We start from the raw sequence: 22,351 nt of genomic DNA, 5'->3' as shown, positions 1-22,351 counted from the left end.
ATACCGGATACGCCTACTAGGTGGCAGGGGACGAAAGTACACAGAAAAGGTTTATATGAACAAACCTGTTGACGAAGACATGATACAGCAGCAAACAGGTGCAACTCTCATGTGTCGTCATATTTCAGGAAGTTGGTGACCAGCTTTAGAAATTCTGCGGGCTTGTCGACTTGAACCAAATGCCCCGCGTTTTCCACGTACACGATGTCGGCTTTCGGAAACCGTTCCCTGATTGGACCGTGATGCTCTTCCCTGAAAACAAAGTTGTTGAAAACTGTGTTGCAAAAGCTAAGCTCACAGAGCAAATACAAACAACACACTGGGAAAGATATCTGCCTATCAGGATGATGCCAAAGTTCAGCTTTTGTGCTTCCCTTTACTGGACTTCTTTTTTCCTCGCTTTCCCTTCTGAGATATTGGGCTTCCTGGTCTTTCAGTTAGCTGACAAAACAAATCAATGAAATGCTTTTTATAGAATTTTATGGTATAGCTTTAATATATTGCATATCATGCTTGATATGCAATTTTAAAGCGTTAAAGTGGCCCTGCAATGACTTTTTGACTAGTTTTTAATTTGCACAGAACTTGAGTGCACTGAACGTAGTAACTTGATGAAACTTTTTGTTTCTCGAATTTCACTTTATTCTAAAAGTTATAGGCAAATTAGAATTACAAAAAAACAAGCAAAAAATAACCTCCTTCATGACGTCGTAGGTCCTGGCTTGAGTGGCTCTGAACTAGAGGAGGGGTATTGAGCTCATTGAGCGCTCACGGTTGCCACGCTCCGTGTCGACAGCTCGAGAGGGCGCCACTAAAGCATGTTCTGGATAGGCTTTATGAAGCGGGCAGCCAGGATGGCTCGCATTGCATTTGCTGCGCAATTAAAGACTAATTCGGCATAACACTTCATTGGCCACAAAAGACAGCAAACACGGGGTAAAGATCAGTTCAGAACGGGAGCCACTTCGCGATGCCATACCGCCAAATGACCAAATCGCCAGCAAGGCCCGTGCCAAAGGCCTTCGGAACGCTCAGAACCGGTCGGATCCTCGAGCCGGTATACGACCGCAGTGCCACCGCATACATTCAGGTCCTTTCTACGCTCGCCGTTCGTCGTAGCCTCATCCCACTAGTTCTTTCTAGTATGCACCGTTGTTTCCGCCGCTTGGTGGCGGGTATGTCGACAGGTCATTTCTTGTTTCCGTACATTAAAAACTGCATTTGTTTCTTTTCTTATCTAAAATACTGAACAAAATCTACTTTCATATACATAATTAAAACGGTTCGCGACACTTATATTTTGTATCTCGACTAAAAAAAAACTTTTAGTGGCTCTGACCAGTAGTCAGGCCAGGACCAAAGACGTCACATATTGCGCGCTTTCGGCAACGCGGGTCCCCCTCGTAGGTGGAGGTGGCTTCCGCGTCGTCCGGTTAAAATATGACACACTGATATTTAGTTACTCTCTCCTTTGGGCAAGCACTGGCTTGCCCAAACCCCAAGAGACGTGGAAACCGCAAAGAAGGTAGACGCTTAAATATGATTGCAGGGCCCCTTTAAATGGGAAAATTACAGATGTTGGTAACTTGAACAAAATTTAATTGATCTGATAACGTAAACCTATACAAAATTACCGGTTCAATCCAGTGGAGTATATTTCCCATAATTTTGATGTAGGGTATGTCCAGCACGGTTCCTACATCTACATGGTCTAAGCTGGTTTTGCCACTGTCTTCTGTCAGAGATTCAGCAAGTCATGAGAAAAATAATTAAAACCTGATGCACACATTTGTTTTCGACAAGTTTTCCCACATGTGTTTCATGACCCTTTCAACTTTTTTGCACCGATTATTTCTATTTTAACTTACTCGCTGCGTTGCTTGTTGCGAATCCAATGCTGCATGCATGTTGGAGATGCTGAAATTGCATGCATCTTGGAGTTACGAACAGTTGCCTACACGCCCGCTCCTTTGCTTGTTGCAACTCCAATGCTGCTTGCACGTCGGAGGTGCATGCAAACTTGAATGCATTTTAGAGTTGAATTGAATTTAGAGTTGAATTGAAGTCTTTATTTCTTTCGGATCAACCGAAAGGGAAACAGAGACTAAAGGCAGAAAATGCCTTTAGTAATTACAATATTGCATGCACCTTGCAAAGTTGCACACAACGCCAACAGCATTCAGGCCTCACCTGACCCAGATTGAGTTGCGTCCGCAGATGAAGAGCACCCTACCATCGTAAGTCAGACCCTTCAGTTCCGGCATCTGGGTGATGTTGCGCGCACACGACTCCAGCGTCTCGGCATTGAATTGCCACTCGTAACTGCATTCTCCTTTGCGAAGGTTGGTCAGGAGAAGCTTCACTACGTCGTGCACCTGAAAGAGTGCGCCACCAGCTCAGTGAGCCTGTAGAAGGGGCTAGAGCCACCCAATAAGTTACACCTCAGAGTATCGACGCTACATTCCCCGAGTGTATTGTGAACGCCGCCATTCTGTTGCCTAATGCAGAGCGGGTACAGTTGGCTATTCAGGTCGTACGACAACTAAAGGGGGCGTGCCGCACCGCCTCGACAGCTGGTTGGCAGTGCCGCCACCGACAGCATACGCATTACGCCGCATAGTGAAGCACTGCCCGCTCCAACCTCTTCTAACACGACTGCAATGTCTTGACCGCATATGCGCCTTTTTGCGGCCATGTTTCTCAATCTTGCTTCGGAGGAAAGCTAATTGGCACCTCGACATTCGAAAACATATCCATGTCCGGCGTTGCTCTGAGTGTGTTCCTGTATCGCTCGACCTGCAGGAGTTTATCGGAGCTCGAATTGAATTGTGTACCCCACAGTTGTAAGCAGCAACAACAGCAGCACACCGCATTTTTCGTTTATCTGTGTCTGAATAAGCCTCTGCGAAGCACCTGTAAGATTCGACGGTCCGGAAATCACAAGAAGACAACATTCACCAGTGCCAGTACATCGATAAAATCCATGCGAGAGGTATTTTTCGCTCCTCTTATAATCGGATTCCACTGCGCTTGCAAGCAGATCAAGTGGACGTACCGGGATCGAGATGGTTGCGGCAGTTTTCGACAGCGCATGGGGGGGTCTGTGTTTGTGCTGACTGCAGCCCCAAACGTTTTGTAGATGACTGTGCTCAGGTAAGCTGACATAGATTGGAAACTTTGGTCTTCCGCTACGCGGGATGATTATGCAAAATGCTTCCGCAAAAAGTCGCACCGTGGCGCTGCTGCCGTCGTGTCGCAGGCTTCCAACAATTACGATCCGATAAATTTCACTTGTTCGTCTTTAGAGACTGTCAGGAAGCTCAGGCAATGCCGTTTTGCTACACTGCAGACTGCTAGAACAGTTCTGGGGGACAAAAAAGGGTTTCCTGCAATATTGGAAAAAGTTTCAGGTAACTGGCAACAGTGATTTTATGCTACAGTACAGGGCAGTTGCTCCGAATCATGGTTTATTCGGCAGCCCTAGGAAGGGCGATGCACCAGGAGAGGGCAGTGGATAGAGGCACTATGCGAAGCAACCTCGAGATAACCTCGCAACGACCCACCTGGATGACGCGACCCAGCTGTTTCTCGGCTTCCTTGCGCGCGGCTGGAGAGCTCATCTCGGGGGAGATATGCTTCAGCGCGTCCCTCGTGGCCCTGACGCAGGTGAGCAAATCGCTCTCGATGGTGGGGGGCATGAAGGTCGGTGCCACGTCCACCACCACCAGGCGCTCCACCATGGATGGCTGCACATCGAGAGAGCCATTACGCCGTTAGCGGGGGTTGAAACAGCAAAGAACTTTTGTAGAGCATCTCTCTACTCATTAATGAAAGAGCGACTTTATAAAAGCTTTTAGTAAGTCATAAAAAGAATGGCGGGAGCTTCCTTCCAAAAAAAATTCAATCTTGGGTTGAAACACTTCTATTTATTTCGTTCCCATAAGCATTTAGTAGCTCGGTAAAGAAACTATGACATCTCTGATGTGAAACTTACTAGGGACTAAGACTGCAAGTTGACCTCGCACGTACATCTGTCCTTTATGTCCTATACTTCATTATTGATCAATTACTATATTGCTCATTCAGATACAGTGTGGCACTTTAACATGAACTCAACATCGATGCTATGTCAGTGTGTGTGAATGTTCCTTCGGCTAAAAGTTCTTCATTTTTTTCACCGCAGTCTCGGATGTTAAACAACGTGATTGCATATTTTATTTTGAAAAGGCATTGGTGAGCTCTGAGCTTTACCACCTAGGATCCCGCACTTGCACTTTCTTGCAGCCATGTACCTTAAAACTTTTTCAAATGTCTTAGACGAAAGAACATACTGGCGCCGTCTATGAACTGACGCTGGAACTGCCTTTCATTAGAGCGAAGGTTTTGCGGTACTTCCGAGATCAAACGTACATCATCTATGAGAAATGGTTGTTTATAGCATTGTTACAAGCCTTTCGAGTCAAAAAAGAATGATATGCAAAGAAAATAAGATATATGGCAACTGCAAATGTTTCCCGGCTACCCGTGCACTTACTACTTTCCTTGAACTACGTAACCTCTCATTTACTTTGTACCTCAAGTAATTTTAAGATGTACTTTACCCAATATTGCTATAGCACACACGTTGCTGAACCCCTCTGAAGGTCATGCAGCACTAACTTGGCCTTAGATTGGCTTCGATGGCTTGTGGACCATCACAAAATGAAACAAAGTAAGGACCCTTTTTATAAATGTGACCCAAGAAGCCGCTGTTGCACTTTACGCCAATGTGAACTTCCAATCAAATGGGGGAAGAAACAATCACCACCACAACACTGCTCTTTGCAGCACCCATAAAATATTTTTCAAAATGGAAGCTTGGGAATAAATCAAATTTATTTGAACATACTATCAGTCTCTTACGGGACCAAGATAGGGGTGGGATACAATGAACAGCCCAACAATCATAGTCTGCGTTGTCCTGCGCCGACACAACCAGAAGAGAAACAGCAGCACAACAAAAGCAACAATAGTAAAATAATAGTAACCCAACAGACAGCCTGAGGTGCGACCGAGCAATAAGAAATAAGCGATGCGAATTCCAACCGGCCGCATGCACGCGTGCATCAACAACACTTTCTGGCAACTGGTTCCAATCCCGCACCGTCTGCAAGAAAAACGAGTATCTAAAACATTCCTTATTAAACCTTCTTTCTTTCGCATGCCGTCCATGCGTATTCCTGGTTACTTGGGACAAGTCTTCCATCTATATACCGATGCTTGTTAACAAGAACCAAATTATTGATAATACTGTAAAAAAGCTTTAACCTTTTTTGTTTTCTGTGGAGTTGCAGCAGTGGTAAACTGGCTCTGTCACAAAGGGGGCAAACCGAATCCTGTCTTGGGTAACGGGGGTAAATAAAACGCAACGGGCGTCGCTGTACACTTTCCAGTTTTAACTGCAGTTTTTTCACATACGGGTCCCAGACTTTGCATGCATATTCTAGCATGGGGCGAACTAACGTCTTGTATGCAATCAGCTTAGTCTCTTGTGAGGCAAGTTTGAGGGTGCGCCGGATAAATCCTAACCTTTCATTAGCTTTACCGATAACATTATCAATGTGGTTTGTCCATTTTAGGTCTGCCGTTATTGTGACGCCAAGATACTTATATTCAGTCACGTTAGTCAAGGTAACACGCTCTGGAGTGTGTACCTAAAGTCTAAATGTTAACGTTTATGAGTTATGGTCATACATACGGTTTTTTGTGTATTTAGCGACATATGCCATTTTGCACACCTGTCGTTTATTTTAGGCGGATAGTCGTTTAGCCTTACTTGATCGGCGACAGACTTCCCTTCAGTGTAGATAATACGATCGTCTGCAAACGATCTGGCTTGCATAGATGAATCAACTATAAGGTCGTTAATATACAAAAGAAACAACAAGGGCCCAAGCACCAAGCCCTGAGGCATACCCGACTTGACATCACATATGTCAGACCTGTGTTTGTCAATACTTACAAACTGTTTGCGATTTGTGAGAAACGCCTCTATCCAGTCAACAACGTTACTATTTCCTAAGACACATTTCAATTGAATTAGTAGTTTTTTATGAGTGACCTTATCGAGTGCTTTTCTGAAGTCTAAATAAATTATATCTACCTGTCCTTTTCTATCAAGAACTTCATTTAGATAATGCACCATCTCTACAAGCTGCGTCACTGTCTTTAGGCCCTCTCGAAACCCGTGTTGGCATTCGCTCAGAAACTTATTACAAGAAAGAAACTGTCCGACATGTTTCGAAACTATATGTCCTAGAATTTTGCATGACGTTGATGTTAAGGCAATGGGTCTATAGTTAGAGACAGATGTAGCATCATTTGGTATAGGAATTATTTTACTCATCTTCCAGTTCTCTGGAAGAATTCCCGTTAAAAGTGATTTTTCGAAGATTACAAAAAGGTACCTGGCCATTCACACCGCGTATCTCTTTAGAAAGGCATTGGAAATTTCGTCAGGGCCCATCAACTTAGAAGCTTTAGGTTCAGTAACAAAGCCAGAATTCCTTCCACTGAAAGTGTCGAGTCATCTGCATCTGGAAAGTTGCTCGGTTACTCAAACTATATCTAGTTCCTCATCATCGTTTGTGAAAACACTCGAAAAAAAAGTATTGAGCCTTTTAGAAATATTGTGCTTGTCTTTGGAAACACCCTCCTCTGCACTTATCTCGGAAACACAATTTGTTTTTTGTCAAATGTCTCCAAAATTTCTGGGGTGATTGTCTGAGAAACTGTAGCATTGTGATTTGAGAGTTTTACGTGCCAAACCATTGAAAAACTGTACCATTGCAATTTTAGAATTTTACGTGCCAAACCATTGACGGGCATCTGGCACAACCCAGTGGAGGACTGATGATTAAATTTGACCACTTGGGGATCTTTTGACATGCAACCGAAAGCTCGGTTACACGGCGCCTTTTCCGCAATACGCCTCCGTCAGAATGCGGGCACCTCGGCCAGGATTGGAACCCGCCAACTAGGAATCCGTAGGCCGGCGCTTTGCATCAAAGCCACTGAGGCGGCTATGGAAGCTTGGGCGTTTTGGTAAGGCACAATGATTAAACCATACAGCACACAAAGACAGTACAGAAGAAAGAGGACACAGTCGGTGATTAGCGTTTGTATGTCCTATTTCTTCTGTCCAGTCTTTGTGCACTGTATGTCTTAATCATCATCAAATATTTCACAACCAATTGTCCAGGTGCTTTTCTAAAGGACTGGTTAGCGAGAGATTTTTTGAAGAGTTTTAGCTAGTCCTATGAGACAGCTGATCACTTGGAATGCGTTTAACAACGCGGCAGAAGAACCTTGCTAAATCTCCAACTTTGCCGTTTCAGTAGCACTTAAAATGTCCCAGAAATCGTGGCATAAACAAGCTCAGAATGCTTAACAAAACTAAGCGACCAGAAGTCGCTTGGGGCACAAGAGACAGCTTGTGACTTTGAACACAAAAATTGTAGAGCTGTTCCACTTCACGTGAAGATGGAGGATCAGTGAAGCTGTTACTTTTATGACGTCTAGGACGATGCCTAGAGGACGATGTCTAGGACGACGCCTAGATGACGAAGCCTAGGATGACCGCTCGGACAACTTGTAGAACGACCTCGAAGACGACTTCTAGGACGACCTCGAGGACCACCTCAAGGACGACTTCTAGCATGACCTCGAGGACGACGCCTTGAGGACGACCTCTCAGAAGACCTGAAGGACGAACTCGAGGACGACTTCTAGGACGACCTCAAGGATGACTTCTAGGACGACCTCGAGGATGATGCCTAGGACGACCTCTCAAACGACCTCAAGGACGACTTCTAGAGATGATAACTAGGAATCAGGACCTCACTACCTAATAATGCCAAGGAAGGCTGACCCACGCTGGTTGCCCCCTCTTTTTGTGTATTCATACTTGCCACGACCAATGAGGAGTTTTCTGTCAACACCTGCAGACACAATTTTTCTCAGATCATATAGCGCATAACAGCTTCGCTGTAAAAGTCTCTACAGTGGCACCTCTGCTTGCCACACTGTGGTGCTGCGACTGCTATGCATGACTATCTCCGAAGCACACGTGCCGCGTACGTTTGCGCCGCGACAAAAATTCCAGCCGTCCTCACTTGCGTCAGCGCAAAGGTCATGGCCACCCTGCCTCCCATGCTGTGTCCCAGGATGGCCGCCTCCTGCAGGCCCCTTTCCTTGCAGAAGAGCTCCAGGTCGGTGGCCATCAGCAGGTAGTCCATGCCCTCTGTGTGGGGGCTGTCGCCGTGGTTCCTTGTGTCCGGGGCGTACACCTGGGCGTGACACGGCGCAAATTATTCAATAGTACAGGTGGATGGATGGATGGATGCTAAAGGATGTGCCCTTTACAACGTGCAGCAGATTGCACCACCTAGCCCAGAAACCAAAAGTATTATTCCTCCCCTCGCACACGAGCCAATTTGCTTCCTATCTGCATTTTTATAACCATCACCAGACAGTGTGGGATATCGCCAGGATGACCTAGAAGGAATCGGGCAGATTTCCCTAGTGAGCCCCTTTTATGGTCAATTTCACCTTACAACAGACCGCAGCAGACGCCACGAACCATCGGAGCCAATTAACCCAATGCTCTGCGAGTGTCATGTGACCTTCGGCCCAGTCACGTTATACTGCCGCATGCGCAACTGGCCAAGTAGGCAGCGCGCGCGTGGCCTAACGGTTATCGCGCCTGCCTCCCATGCGAAAAGCCAGGGTTCAATTCCTGGCAGCAACTCACCTGTTGTTATTCCTGCAATTTAGTGTTCTGGTAAATTCGAGAATCCTGCTGCATGTTCGAGGTCCGAATGTTCTATGCGTCGAACATTCCACGCCGATTATTCCAGAAGCTTACGCATGTACATAAGGGGCTCCGCGTGGCGAACCGGAGTCAGTCTCGCCCCAGCGCTCGATCCTGCGGTTTCGTTGACATCGACGCCTGCTGCTGTTATCTTTTGTTTCCTTTTTATTTTTGGGCACAGGTTTGCCCCATTAAACGTACAGCCTTGATGGAGATGCGCCTCAACGGGTAATCGGTCTCTTAGCTGAAGATGAGAAATTTAACCAGTGCAGTACAACCGCTAACCTGGGGTTTTTAACGTGCATCACGCAACAGTGATTACACGAACGCGTGCCGGTACGAAACTCATCCAGATCGAAACGAGCGGTGGTGGCGGGGATCGAACCCAGGAGGTTCCCAGCACAAGATTTCGCTCCACGCTCCGAGCTGAGACTCGTTAGCCCACTTGGCCACTTTTTCCCCTCGCCGTAGAGAAATATAGCACTACGTAAAGAGTGGCCATTCAAGCCGTTTCACGGCCCAGGAGTTAGGGACTCTACTGGCCGTTACTAGGCGCGACAGTGCCACTTATTTTGAACATTTGTCAGATATATAATAGTAATAAATAACTTCATTGTATAGAGTAAACTTTTAAAATTATCACAAACTTTGAAAACTTTCAAAAACAACTTCAATGGCTCTGGCTATGGCTGCGGCACGACGGTTGGCTTTGGAGTCGTGGACTCGTCGGAGGGCGGATACTTCGGCTGCTTGGTCTGCGTTAGGGGTAGGGGTGTCGCGAACTTTTGTCGAACCGGATTTTTAGGTCGAACTTTCGGGGTTCGACCCTTCGAAACTTTTCACCAGATTCGACCGGTTCGACTTTGCGGACAGTGTGGCCAGACCTTGATAGACGCATGTCTAGGTTTGGAGAATTTATTTTTATGCAAATGGTTATTTTATTTTACGAACAGTTGGAATTAAAAGAAACCACTTCTAATCACTAAAGACATTAATAACTTAATTTTTTTTTGTACTGTATTAACTGAAATAACCAACCAGAGGTGCCCTTAATTCATCCATTAGCCATTACCATCCAATCCGAAGCCAACTGGCCAGCCTGTCGCGCATGCGTACACGAGTCGAACCTCAATACAAGGTTCGTCGAAATTTCCACGAAAAGTTCGAAAAAGTCGAACCAGGTCGAACTCGAACCTCCGCCGGTTCGCGACACCCCTAGTTAGGGGTAGGGGTGTCGCGAACTTTTGTCGAACCAGATTTTTTGGTCGAACTTTCGGGGTTCGACTGGGTCGAACCGGTTCGACGAACCTTCGAACTTTTCACCAGATTCGACCGGTTCGACTTTGTGGACAGTGTGGCCAGACCTTGATACAAGCATGTCTAGGTTTGGAGAATTTCTTTTTTTATGCAAAGGGTTATTTTATTGTGTGAACAGCTCCAATTAAAAGAAACTAATTCAATTCACTGAAGAAGTTAATACCTTAAATTTTAGTACTGTATTGACTGAAATAGCCGATCAGCGCTGCACTTAATTCATCTCTTAGCCATTACCATCCAATCTGAAGCCAACTAGCCAGCCTGTCGCGCATGCGCACACGAGTCGAACCTCAATACAAGGTTCGACGAACTTTCCACTAAAAGGTCGAAAAAGTCGAACCTGGTCGAACTCGAACCGCGGCCGGTTCGCGACACCCCTAGTTAGGGGTGTCGCGAACGTTTGTCGAACCAGATTTTTTGGTTGAACTTTCGGGGTTCGACTGAGTCGAACCGGTTCGACGAACCTTCGAACTTTTCACCAGATTCGACCGGTTCGACTTTGTGGACAGTGTGGCCAGACCTTGATACAAGCATGTCTAGGTTTGGAGAATTTCTTTTCTTATGCAAAGGGTTATTTTATTTTGTGAACAGCTGCAATTGAAAGAAACTAATTTTATTCACTGAAGAACTCAATAACTTAAATTTTAGTACTGTATTGACTGAAATAGCCGATCAGCGCTGCATTTAATTCATCTCTCAGCCATTACTATCCAATGCGAAGCCAACTGGCCAGCCTGTCACGCATGCGCACACGAGTCGAACCTCAATGCAAGGTTCGACGAACTTTCCACAACAAGTTTGAAAAAGTCGAACCTGGTCGAACTCGAACCGCGGCCGGTTCGCGACACCCCTAGTCTGCGTCTCTTGCCTCATTGTGTGGGTTGAGTTGGTTCCGCGGCTTGTTGTGTCGTGCGGGTTTCTAGTCATTCTTCCGTTGTGGTCATGGTATACGGTATATGTAAGAAGTATTGTGACTATATTTTCTTCGTTGACGGACATTTGCATTCGGTCACTGAATTTAGAAGCCACTGGGCCAGTGATATGTGCAAGAGCCTTTCAGCACATGGTCATATGTGCAAGCACCTTTCATGGAACTTGGACGGTAATTTTTTTTAAATGTCCTCCATCATATTGCATTTGCCGATGTAAGTCTCGCTGTAATACAGTACTTTTTTCCAGTTTACATTTGTTGACTAATACATTTTGCATGTGTATTGTTATTTTTATAATGTATGAATAATATACATCACTCCTTGCAAGGAGGTGAGAAGTACTAGGAGGGAGCACGTTGCAATATTGTTGAAAGCTAGTCATAAAAAGTTTAAACGATTTTTGTGCCCAGCGTGACCGCAGATCTCTCTGGCGATTGGTGCACGTGACATGTCACGTGCGAGATGGATGGTTGATTGTAGAACGACTCCTTGCAGGATTGCGCGCGCTCCGTCCGACAGGTTTTATCCGATCGAAGGCTAGACTGTGGTGTATTCTAGTACCACATAGCAAGATGAAGGCTAGCTACAATCACGTGATGTAGTCACGTTGGCATGGTACGTGAGGAGAGTAAGGAGGAAAATGAGAAAGAGGCAAGGCGTCAAGGGAGCATGGCTTGTGGAGGCTCCGCGCAGCGTCATGCCCTCTCCTACCCTTCCATCCTCCTTGACTCCTTGTCTTCAGAGTTGATGTTTGTTTTGCTTGTCATAGTTACAAAAATAAATACTTCTGTGTGCCAATCCCTGGTGTCGTCCCATGTCGTCCCTTCAAGAGAGTTAGCTCAAATGTGAAAATATCATTTTCGGTGTGCGGTCAGTTTGAATTATATGTAGCACTGGATGACTTTTCTTCTGCAGTACAATTAAGGTATGCTTAAAACAATTCTATTTTAAACAAAAACCATGCCAGTTACAATAACACTAACTCGTTAAAGGGATTGTCCGGTCAAATTCTGTATTCGAGAAAACAATTGAATATCATTGTTATTGCCTCGAGAAGCATCGTTCATGCAATATCTGAATTTTCTTTGCCCCTCTTCGTGAGTAATTGAATTTATACTGCTTCAATCGCATTCTAGCGTAAGCTCTGCTTTCGTTGGCAACATTGAAGCTCTGACGTCACAAAACACAAGGCGAGCATTTCTGTCTTGTTGTTTGCCTGCGAGTGAACGCCTCAGCGTGCTTCGTTTTTGTTGTAGTGCTCGACTTGTTTCGTGATTGGGTGAGATTTTTGTAGTGCGGTTGGCTGCCACAAGCACCGGGCAGCACATGCGAGCCAAGACATGACGTTCTACACTTTTCCGCGAGGCGTGCAGTGACGAGCAAAGCGGATCGTCGCCGTGCGTAGGGACTGGGTTCCCGTCAAGATCGAGATCCTGCTTATGCAGTAATCACCTCACAGAAGAGAGCTACGAGTTGAGCTCTAAGCGGACAGAAGGCTCGTAAGCTGAGGTGCGATGCTGTGCCAACGATATTAAACTATGTTCATCCACTCCTCGCCCAAATCGGATCAATCAATTTGATTATGCAGCGAAACCGAAACTGTCACAGTTTCGATTTCCCTTTGGCGGTTCTCCCGCCAGCCCTCTACAACGACTGTGAATAATCTTTATTTTTGTTGAGGCCGGTCAGCCGGCGCGGTTGGCGCGTGTGCCCAAAGTTGGGGAAGAACGGATCCGAGCTCTGGCGGACACATAAGAGTTTGAACAATTAACACTATATTTACTTGAAAAAAAAAAAAAAAAATATATATATATATATATAAACATAAATTTCAAGGTTTGGCGCATCGGCAAACAATACACAACAAAAAGAAAACCCCAAGGTTCCGCAGGAACTTCACTAAGTATAAAATGGAAAGAAACAATAAAGAAAACGGTCGGCGCGCTACAGCGATACTACGGTTCAGAAATACAATCCTTCCCGCAGCCCGCTAAGCACCCGGATAGCACTCCGTAATCCGCCACGAGACCTTGAGCTATGCAGAGAAGGCTGCCGGCGCGCATGCGCAGCTGCGGCGTTTTCTTTCGGGGATACCGTAGCGGAGGAGAAAAACGATCTACTACAACTCCCTAATGAAACAAAGGAACCAAGCCACGGACGGAGAGCAAATCGAAATAAAACGTCCGCAAAAGCGAAGTCCGAAGTGTACGGACGGGTCTCACTGAAATTTGGTGTCGAAGGGGCATCGTCAGCCTCTCGGCCGTGGTGAACTGGCAGGAAGACCGCGGCGGTGACGATGATGAAGACACAGAAGATATTGCGTCGCCGGGACGCCTTTCCCGCCGACTTCACCCCGCAAGCGCGAACGTCTTGCCCCCTTGACGACCCAAAAAGCTCTGCGCAAAAACCATCGGATTCGGCTCCCCACCAAAAACCGTCCCTCTCCTCGGCGACTATTTTCCGCCTTTGTCGGCGCCGAAGGCACCCCCGGGGGAAAGAAAGGGAGAAGCAAACAAAACTGGGTTGCGTCTTGCCGTTTGTGGTCGCCGCAACGCGAGGCGGCCCACTGAAAATGCAAATGGCGAAGGGGCACGGCGAGCAGCACAAAATCGCAAAGAAGAAGCTCCTGGGAGAGTCGACCAACAGCTAGGCCATCTGGAAACAATGCCAGAAGTTGTATTTAGCACGCGTGCAGCCCGATTTTCTCTGACCCGTGTGTGAAAATAGAGCGTGACTACGATTCACCAAGCTCGTCCAAGTCAAGTGATGACATGCGTTTGAACGATTTGCCGCTTGCCTTCGACCCGCGGACATCGCCTCTGAGGGAACGACCCGCAGCCTCATCACCGATCCAGCGGATCCGCCGTCATGTGTACCCAGATGCCGCTTCATAGGCGAAATCTGCATCCTTTGCCACCTTTGCTTTGCAAGCACCCCTAGTTTGATCGGTGGCCGTCGCAGTTGTGTTTGCGCGAAACGGCATACGTTTGCTCGAGCTTATGGCTGTTTGCGAGTAATATCCTGCTGAAAGGCGTGACTTTTTTTGCACATGCTTAGGAACTGCATTCAAAGAACCGTATTTCAGTAGGGTACAGCCTAGGGGACAATATAATTCGAAACAAAATACAAGACATCCATCGACCAACGCTTATTATCCCGACCATCCGACAAACCTTTGCGTATTGTTATGTCTCGCAGCACCTACGGATGTCAGCCATTGACACTGGCGAAATTCGAGGTGCAGTTTCGTACATACGTTAAAGGGATTTTTTTACATTTAGTTAAAGGGATCAGGGGGGATCGGTGGCCGAGTGGTCTAGCACTGCAGCTCGGAAGGCGTGGAGCGAAAGCTCGCGCTGCAGAACCCAGGGATCCTGGGTTCGAGCCCCATCCCTGCCCGTTTCGATCTGGATGAGCATCGTACCGGCGTGCGGTCGTGCATCACTACTGCGTAATGCACGTTAAAGACCCCAGGCTAGCGGTTGTACCGCACTGGCTAAATTTCTCATCTACAGCTGGGAGACTCGTCGCCCCTGTGAGGCAGACCAAGTTCTAGGCTGTATTAAACACACACACAACCCAATTATTATTATAGTTAAAGGGATTGTCCGGTCAAATCTTGTATTCGAGAAAATCATTGAATACCATTGTTATTGCCTCCAGAAGTATCGTACGTGCAATATCTGAATTTGATATGCCCCTCTGCGTGAGTAATTGAATTTATACTGCTCCAATCGCATTCTAGCGTAAGCGCTGCTTTCGTTGGCAACATTGAAACTCTGACGTCACAAAACACAAAGCGAGCAGGCGAGCATTTCTGTCTCGTCGTTTGCCTGCGAGTGAGTGCCTCGGCGTGCTTCGTTTTTGTTGTTGTGCTCGACTTATTTCGTGGTTGGGTGAGATTTTTGTTGTGCGGTTGGGTGCCACAACCACCGGGCAGCACATGTGAGCCAAGACATGACGTTCCACACTTTTCCGCGAGACGTGCAGTGACGAGCAAAGTGGATCGTCGCTGTGCGTAGGGACTGGGTTCCCCTCAAGATCGAGATCCCGCTTATGCAGTAATCACCTCACAGAAAAGAGCTACGAGTTGAGCTCTAAGCGGACAGAAGGCTCGTAAGCTGAGGTGCGATGCTGTGCCAACGATATTAAACTATGTTCATCCACTCCTCGCCCAAATCGGATCAATCAATTTGATTATGCAGCGAAACCGAAACTGTCACAGTTTCGATTCCCCTTTGACGGTTCTCCCGCTGGCCCTCTACAACGACTGTGAACAATATTTATTTTTGTTGAGGCCGGTCAGCCGGCGCGGTTGGCGCGCGTGCCCAAGTTGGGGAAGAACGGAATGGAGCTCAGGCGGACTTTGAACAATGAATAAAATATTTACCCGCGGACATTGCCTCTGAGCAACGTTACTAAAACACTCAGTTGGGAAACTCTTAAAGAGACAGCTTTGAAAAAGTGGCCCCAGTCTGTCTCCGAGCACCGAGCTAATGACGAACTCAACGCCACCATTTCTCCCGCAGCGGCCACTCGAGGAACTGCACGTGATTTCTATTCTGGCTTTAGAACAGATACATCGGTAGAGGCAACAGGAGTGCCACCCCCGTCTCCCCGGCGGACGCGCCGCGTTCGACATCGGAAGTTAAAATGCACCTAGGCTTGGACGCGCTACCTGAAAGGCCCGCTGAGGCATGGTTGTATAAAAACAATATTAATTGTTCCGCAAAACCTTGCGAACTAAAGATGATAAAAACATCACGCGCCCATCATTTGGTACTAAACTCCAATAAATTTCATACAAAAAGAGTCTTTTCCGTTTGTTTTTACGGAAAAACAGGCTTTCAAAAAGCTTGAGGTGACCACAGTACAGACAAGTGACAAAGAGTGGCGCTGTTGTCGCATTTAGCTCGGTCTGGGTGGACGCCAGCGGCCCAGGTTTCGACGGCGAGTTTCCCAACTGAGTGTTTTAGTAACGTTGCCTCTGAGGGAACGTCCCGCAGCCTCATCACAGATCCAGCGGATTCGCCGACATGTGTACCCAGATGCCGCTTCGTGTACCTAGGTGCAGCTTCAGAGGCGAAATCTGCATCCTTTGCCACCTTTGCTTTGCAAGCATCCCTAGTTCAATCGGTGGCCGTCGCAGTTGCACAGTTGTGTTTGCACGAAACGGCATACGTTTTGCTCGAAGCTTATGGCTGTTTGCGAGTAATATCCTGCTAAAAGGCGTGACTTTTTTTGCACATGCTTAGGAACTGCATTCAAAGAACCGTATTTCAGTAGGGTACACCCTAGAAGATTATATAATTCGAAACAAAATACAAGACATCCATCGATCAACGCTTGTTATCCCAACCATCCGACAAACCTTTGCGTTCTGTGACGTCACGCAGCACCTACGGATGTCAGCCATTGACACTGGCGAAATTCGGGGTGCAGTTTCGTACATACGCTCATGAAAGGTTTAATAACGGGAGATCATATATCAAAATAAAAATAACGTTTGTCTACATGAAGGCTCCCTCGACGCAACGAGCGCAAAAACTTAAGTACTTCCGGTTTCGACCGGACAATCACTAAAGGGCGCATGCTACTTCCCGATACAAAAATACCACCAGAATTCGCCTTGAATCCATTCATTCATATGGCCAGCAGTTACTGCGTGTATCCATCCATTCAACACTCAACTAGTGACTATACTGGCCGCTGGGTGCGCTCGCTGACGCTGAATTGGACCGCTCGGGCCTATCGGCTCTGGAGCCAATGGAAGTGTCCGCTCTTTACGTAGTACTATGGTCTCGCTAGCAGACGGCCGGACTCTATGGTCTCGCTAGAAGACGGCCGGAAGAGCGCAGTGGCGCATCGAGCGCGAGTGAGAATTTATCTTGGAGGGCCTCAGGGTGCGCCGTGCGCGCCGTGTGTGCCATAGAGATCATACATACTAACTGTAGAGGAAAACGTCCGCCATTTTCCCATACATTCTGGCTGCCGCAAGCGGCGGATCATGCAGGCAGACCCTCGGGGTCCCAAACACGGTTACATCATCAGAGCAGTTTCGTGAACTTCAACAATCCACGAACTTGCCGGTGGAAAGATACTCGCGTTCCTTTCGAAGCTTTCTTTTTGCATAGCGCGCAGATGTACGGCCTCGCGTTAACGCTAAACTAAACCATATACCCGGCTTCGCCGGTGGGGCGCGGGTGGGCGCGGTTGAGGAATACGAAACTGCGCAACCACCAGATTTCCGAGATTTCGACAGAAGGCAACGTTACTAAAACACTCAGTTGGGAAACTCCCATAGAGACAGCTTTGAAAAAGTGGCCCCAATCTGTCTCCGAGCACCGAGCTAATGACGAACACAACGCCACCATTTCTCCCGCAGCGGCCTCTCGAGGAACTGCACGTGACTTCTATTTTGGCTTTAGAACAGATACATCGGTAGAGGCAACAGGACTGCCACCCCCGTCTCCCCGGCGGACTCACCGCGTTCAACTATCGACGTTAAAATGCACCTAGGTAAGGACGCGCTACCTGAAAGACCCGCTGAGGCATGGTTGTATAAAAACAATATTAATTGTTCCGCAAAACCTTGCGAACTAAAGATGATCAAAACATCACGCGCCCATCATTTGGTACTAAACTCCAATAAATTTCATACAAAAAGAGTCTTTTCCGTTTGTTTTTACGCAAAAACAGGCTTTCAAAAAGCTCGAGGTGACCATAGTACAGACAAACGAAAAAGAGTGGCGCTGTTGTCGCATTTAGCTCGGTCTGGGTGGACGGCAGCGGCCCAGGTTTCGACGGCGAGTTTCCCAACTGAGTGTTTTAGTAACGTTGACAGAAGGGAGGTTAATGCAGCGTAATGACTTTATTGCTTTTTTATAAGCGTTAGAATAGCTCAGAATTTAGTTTATAACGTTAAATTATCACTGTTTATATTGCTGAGAGTTTTCACTCTTCGCGTTTACCATTGTGACTGCCGTCCTTCAGCTGGCAACGTTGCTTTCTTTCTCTCGAGTTCTGTCGCTCTCTTTTGCGATCTTTCACTCGGGACCCCGGGTGTCGGCGCACGGGATTTGCCACTCCTCCTCACCCACCTTTACCCCCCTGGTGTGTGCGAGTAAAGCGCAGTGTTGCCAGATTGGGCTATATATAGCCAAATTGGGCTACATTTTTTTCTAGTTCGCGTCAAAATTTTGTGGTTGGCTAAGTGGCTATTTTGGGCTATTTCTAAGAATGCGGCGAACTTTTGTCGAACCTCAGGTTCGACGCCGAGCTTTGAGGTTCGGCTAGTTAATTTTCGAACTTTTAATCAGAGTCGAAACAAAAAAAAAGTTTCTCTTTTGGCTAGTCGAGAGGAGGGACGAACCGTGCGGATCTAATTCGGATGGATGGATGGATGAATACGGCTGAGCCCTTTGGATCGGGCGGTAGCTTACGCCACCTAGCCATTTTGTTTTACCATTTAAGCTTAGAATATTTAAATGTGAAATCTATATTCACTCCGCAGTGCAAAGAAAGTGAGGCTATGAAACACCCTTGCCATCAGTGGATAAGAAAATACCTAGTTTTCTCTCGATTTCTGCCACCATTCACTTAATCTTTGCTTGGTAATCTCTACAGTCTTGAAATCCACTCTCCCTTCGCTGTCTCTAAAACCCAATGACTTTATTAAATCTATGTTGTCTTCGGTAGGCATAGGGTGAAGCCCTTTACAGTAGAGTATCAAGTGCTCAGCCGTCTCGTCCTCCTCTCCACAAGCAGTGCACACTGTATCAATTTCCTGGTACTTCACTCTGTATGTTCTGGTTCGCAGAACACCCGTTCTTGCCTCAAACAGCAATGAGCTTCCCCTAGAATTGTCATAAATGCTTTCTTTGGCAATAACTCTTTTGTTTAATCTATAGCTTTCCGAAACCGTCTTTGTCTGCATTCCCTCTAGCCACCAATCTCTTTCTGTGGCCTTAACTTTCTTCTTAACTGAGACTTGCTCTTCCGTATCTTCGCTATAGCCCAAAAACTTTCCTCTTAATTTCCTAGTGCGCTGTCTCCACTTTGTGTCTACACTCCTCATGTATAAATAGCTGAAAACCTTTCGTGCCCATTGCTCCCCGTCCATTTGCCTCAACCTATCCTCAAATTCTACCTTGCTCACCGCTTCCCTGCTCTCAAATGATGCCCATCCCATGTCTCCTTGTACTCCCTGGTTTGGCGTTTTGCAATGTGTCCCCAAAGCCAGTCTACCTACTCCGCGCTGTTTTATTTCTAGTCTCGCATGCACTTCGGATTTCATGCATAGCACTGCGTTTCCAAAAGTCAAGCCAGGCACCATGACCCCTTTCCAAATCTCTCTCACCACCTCATACCTGTTGTAATTCCAAAGCGCTCTATTTTTCATTACAGCTGCATTTCTGTTGCCCTTACCTATTATATACTTTTCATGGTCTCTGAGATATTCTGCACCATCACATATCCATACTCCTAGATACTTGTATTTACTAGCTCTCTCAACTGTAATATTCTGTATCTTCAGCCTCTCAACTTCATCCTCGTTAAAAATCATGACTGCCGATTTTTCGCTACTGAATTCTAAACCTAATTCCTCTCCTTCCCTACCACAGATGCTCATTAATTCCTGCAACTCTGTCCTGTTGTTAGCCATTAGTACAATATCATCCGCATACATCAATCCCGGTAAGGATTGCTGAATTTTTTGTCCTAGCTTACTGTAAGAAAGGTTGAACCAAGCCCACTCTTCTCTAGTCTATCCTCCAATCCTCTCAGATACAACATAAACAGCAAAGGCGATAACGGGCACCCCTGCCTAAGGCCTCGTCTTATCTCTATTTTCCCTGTCGCCTTTCCTTCTCATGTTATAATCACTTTGTTATCTTTGTAAATGTTCCTTAAAGGGCAACTCCGCTTAAATTCAAAAATTTTGAGATAGTGGCCGATTTTGCTTTTTGAAGCACTCAAAAACAATCCCCAATCTTTTGTTTCGCGAAAAATAAAATATTTTCCGTGTAATTTTACTCTAGCCATGATCACAAATTGAAACCGAAACGATGGCAAAGCCGGACAACATTGTATATTCGGCATCACTAAGCATGTACACCCACGTGATATACAAGGGGAAGAAGGAGCTCCCCTCTTATCAGGATCCTCCTTTGTGCCTCCTGGATTAGCACAGGCGTCGCTATTCTCCTCCCAGAAGATTATAGAAGATTAACCTGTCACTCAAAATTCTTACAAAAGCAGCTTCCCTCTCCTCCTTTTACTTGGTGTTCCAAAGTATGCGATGTAACACAAGCCGCGCTCAACGAGGCGATCGGCTTATCAGTAGTATCAATAGTTGAGCGCCAGGCCGGCCGAGCGCGTCACTCACGTCTTTTACGGCGCTGGCGCCACCCGTGCTGTCCCCGAAAAAGAAAACAAAATTGAAAAAAAAAAAAAAAAGAAGCTGTACATGTTTGATGACGTCGTGGACGTGCCGGGAGAAGGAATTTGGAGGAAGCGGAAATGCAGCCGGGCAGTGTTGTCTGGCCCGCACGTCTCATCCAAAACCAGCGGATTCGTGCTTGTCAAACTTTGACAGCGATTTTAATGAACTTCTAGGCGGAATTCCGTCGTAATATTTGCCATGGGGGTTTTGTAGATAACAACAAAGAGAACTGTATAGTGTTCCACTAATGGAAAAGAAGCGGAGTTGCCCTTTAATAGTGCTGTTAGTCCTTCATCTAGGTTTAAGTTCTGCATTATGTCCCACAGGTTTCTTTGGTTCACATTGTCATAGGCACCCTTGATATCCAGAAATGCCAGCCAGAGCTGTCTGTTTTCTTTTTGCGCTATTTCTATACACTGTGTTAGAGAAAATAAATTGTCCTCCAACCTTCTTTGTTTTCGAAACCCGTTCTGTAATTCGCCCAGTATGCCCTCGCAATCTACCCATTCCTCCAGTCTGTTCTTTATAATCTGCATTACCAACCTGTAAATAACCGGTGTCACGGTTATAGGACGATAATTCCTAGTATCAGACTTATCTCCCTTTCCCTTATATATCATACTCATCCTACTAAGCCTCCATTCATCTGGAATATTTCCTTTTGTTATCATGGTACTCACTACCTCCCTTAGTTTTGCCTTAGATTTAGGACCCAAATTCTTCACCAGCTTGATAGGGATACCATCTGTGCCTGTCGACGTGCCACTAGGGACTCTTTGTTCCGCCTTTTCCCATTCTCTTTGTCCAAAATCCGCGATGTCACAAACTGGACTGCTACTTCCTTCGGTTCTCCTATCTTCCACATGTAACCGTTCCCGAAATTTCTCCTCCATCACTGCTCCTATATATTGTATCGCATCATCTCCCTCTAATTGATCTCCCTGATGCGAGAGTATGAACCTCTGTCTAGCTTGCGTTGTTTCACCGATTGAGTTCAAGTGCTCCCAAAACTTCTTGGCAGCGTTTCTATCTTTCTTACTTACATTACTCATCCATTCCTCACCCTTTCTCTGAATTTTCGCATTGATCAAACTGGATGCCTCTCGGCGACATGTTATAAAATTGTCCCATTTTCTTTTTACTTCCGTTTCGGACTCCCCACTACGCTTGGAATACCTGTGTTCTCTAGAGGCTTCCTGACGTTTTTGTATCGCTTGCTTCACTTCTTTGTCCCACCAGCTTTTTGGTCTATGTCCTTGCTTCCCCTTTCGTTTACTCTTAACTTTGTCTAGTTCTAGAGCAAAAAGCCTAGTTAGGCTCTCATAGGTCCAATCTGTATGCCGGTGCCCTGAAACTGCTGCCTCTATTCTTTCAACAACTATTTCCAACTCTTTGTCGCTGCAGAAAGTTTGCTTTGAATTATGTTGTCTAGTTTCAGGATTTACTTCTCTGGCAAAATTCAGCTTAATACGTTTGTGATCACTACCAAGACTTTTGGAACCTTCTTCATCTATTTTCATTACTTGTAACTTACCATATATTTTGTGTGACATGAGTACGTAATCTATAGTTGAATGCAGATTGCCAGTTTCCCAAGTTATGTGCCCGTCACACTTCTGACTGGTATTACATAAAACTAAGTCATGTTTTTCCACCAGTTCTAGTAATATGCTTCCAGTTCAGTCCGTATACCCATCCAGACCCTCAATATGGGCATTCATGTCTCCCATAATAATTATTTCGGAGCCTTCCCCTAGTTCACTAATGTCTCTTGATATGCAATCAATCATTTTTCTGTTTTCCTCT

At 46.2% G+C, this 22,351-nt stretch overlaps 1 protein-coding gene across 5 annotated transcripts; it reads right to left on the bottom strand.

Moving 5' to 3' along the window:
• On the bottom strand, nt 1-13,503 carry LOC115318285 (protein ABHD11). Of its 5 annotated transcripts, none has more exons than XM_042290631.1 (5): nt 13,323-13,503; nt 8,154-8,327; nt 3,564-3,746; nt 2,191-2,375; nt 1-252 (listed from the first exon to the last, which is right to left on the bottom strand). In XM_042290631.1, the coding sequence occupies exons 1-5, from the start codon at nt 13,344-13,346 to the stop codon at nt 108-110; spliced, it is 711 nt and encodes a 236-aa protein (XP_042146565.1). In that variant the 5' UTR covers nt 13,347-13,503; the 3' UTR covers nt 1-107. The 5 variants fall into 5 exon arrangements, with proteins under 5 accessions (XP_042146565.1, XP_042146569.1, XP_042146568.1 ...); XM_042290635.1 differs by lacking the exon at nt 13,323-13,503 and adding an exon at nt 8,792-8,810; XM_042290634.1 differs by lacking the exon at nt 13,323-13,503 and adding an exon at nt 8,595-8,691.
• Nucleotides 13,504-22,351: the final 8,848 nt, after the last annotated feature.

Source organism: Ixodes scapularis, unplaced genomic scaffold (assembly GCF_016920785.2).
Source record: "Ixodes scapularis isolate PalLabHiFi unplaced genomic scaffold, ASM1692078v2 PGA_scaffold1__304_contigs__length_218370807, whole genome shotgun sequence".
Classification (NCBI taxonomy): Eukaryota; Metazoa; Arthropoda; class Arachnida; order Ixodida; family Ixodidae; genus Ixodes; species Ixodes scapularis.
The sequence above is the reverse complement of the archived record's forward strand: the minus strand, read 5'-3'. Positions and strand labels throughout refer to the sequence as shown.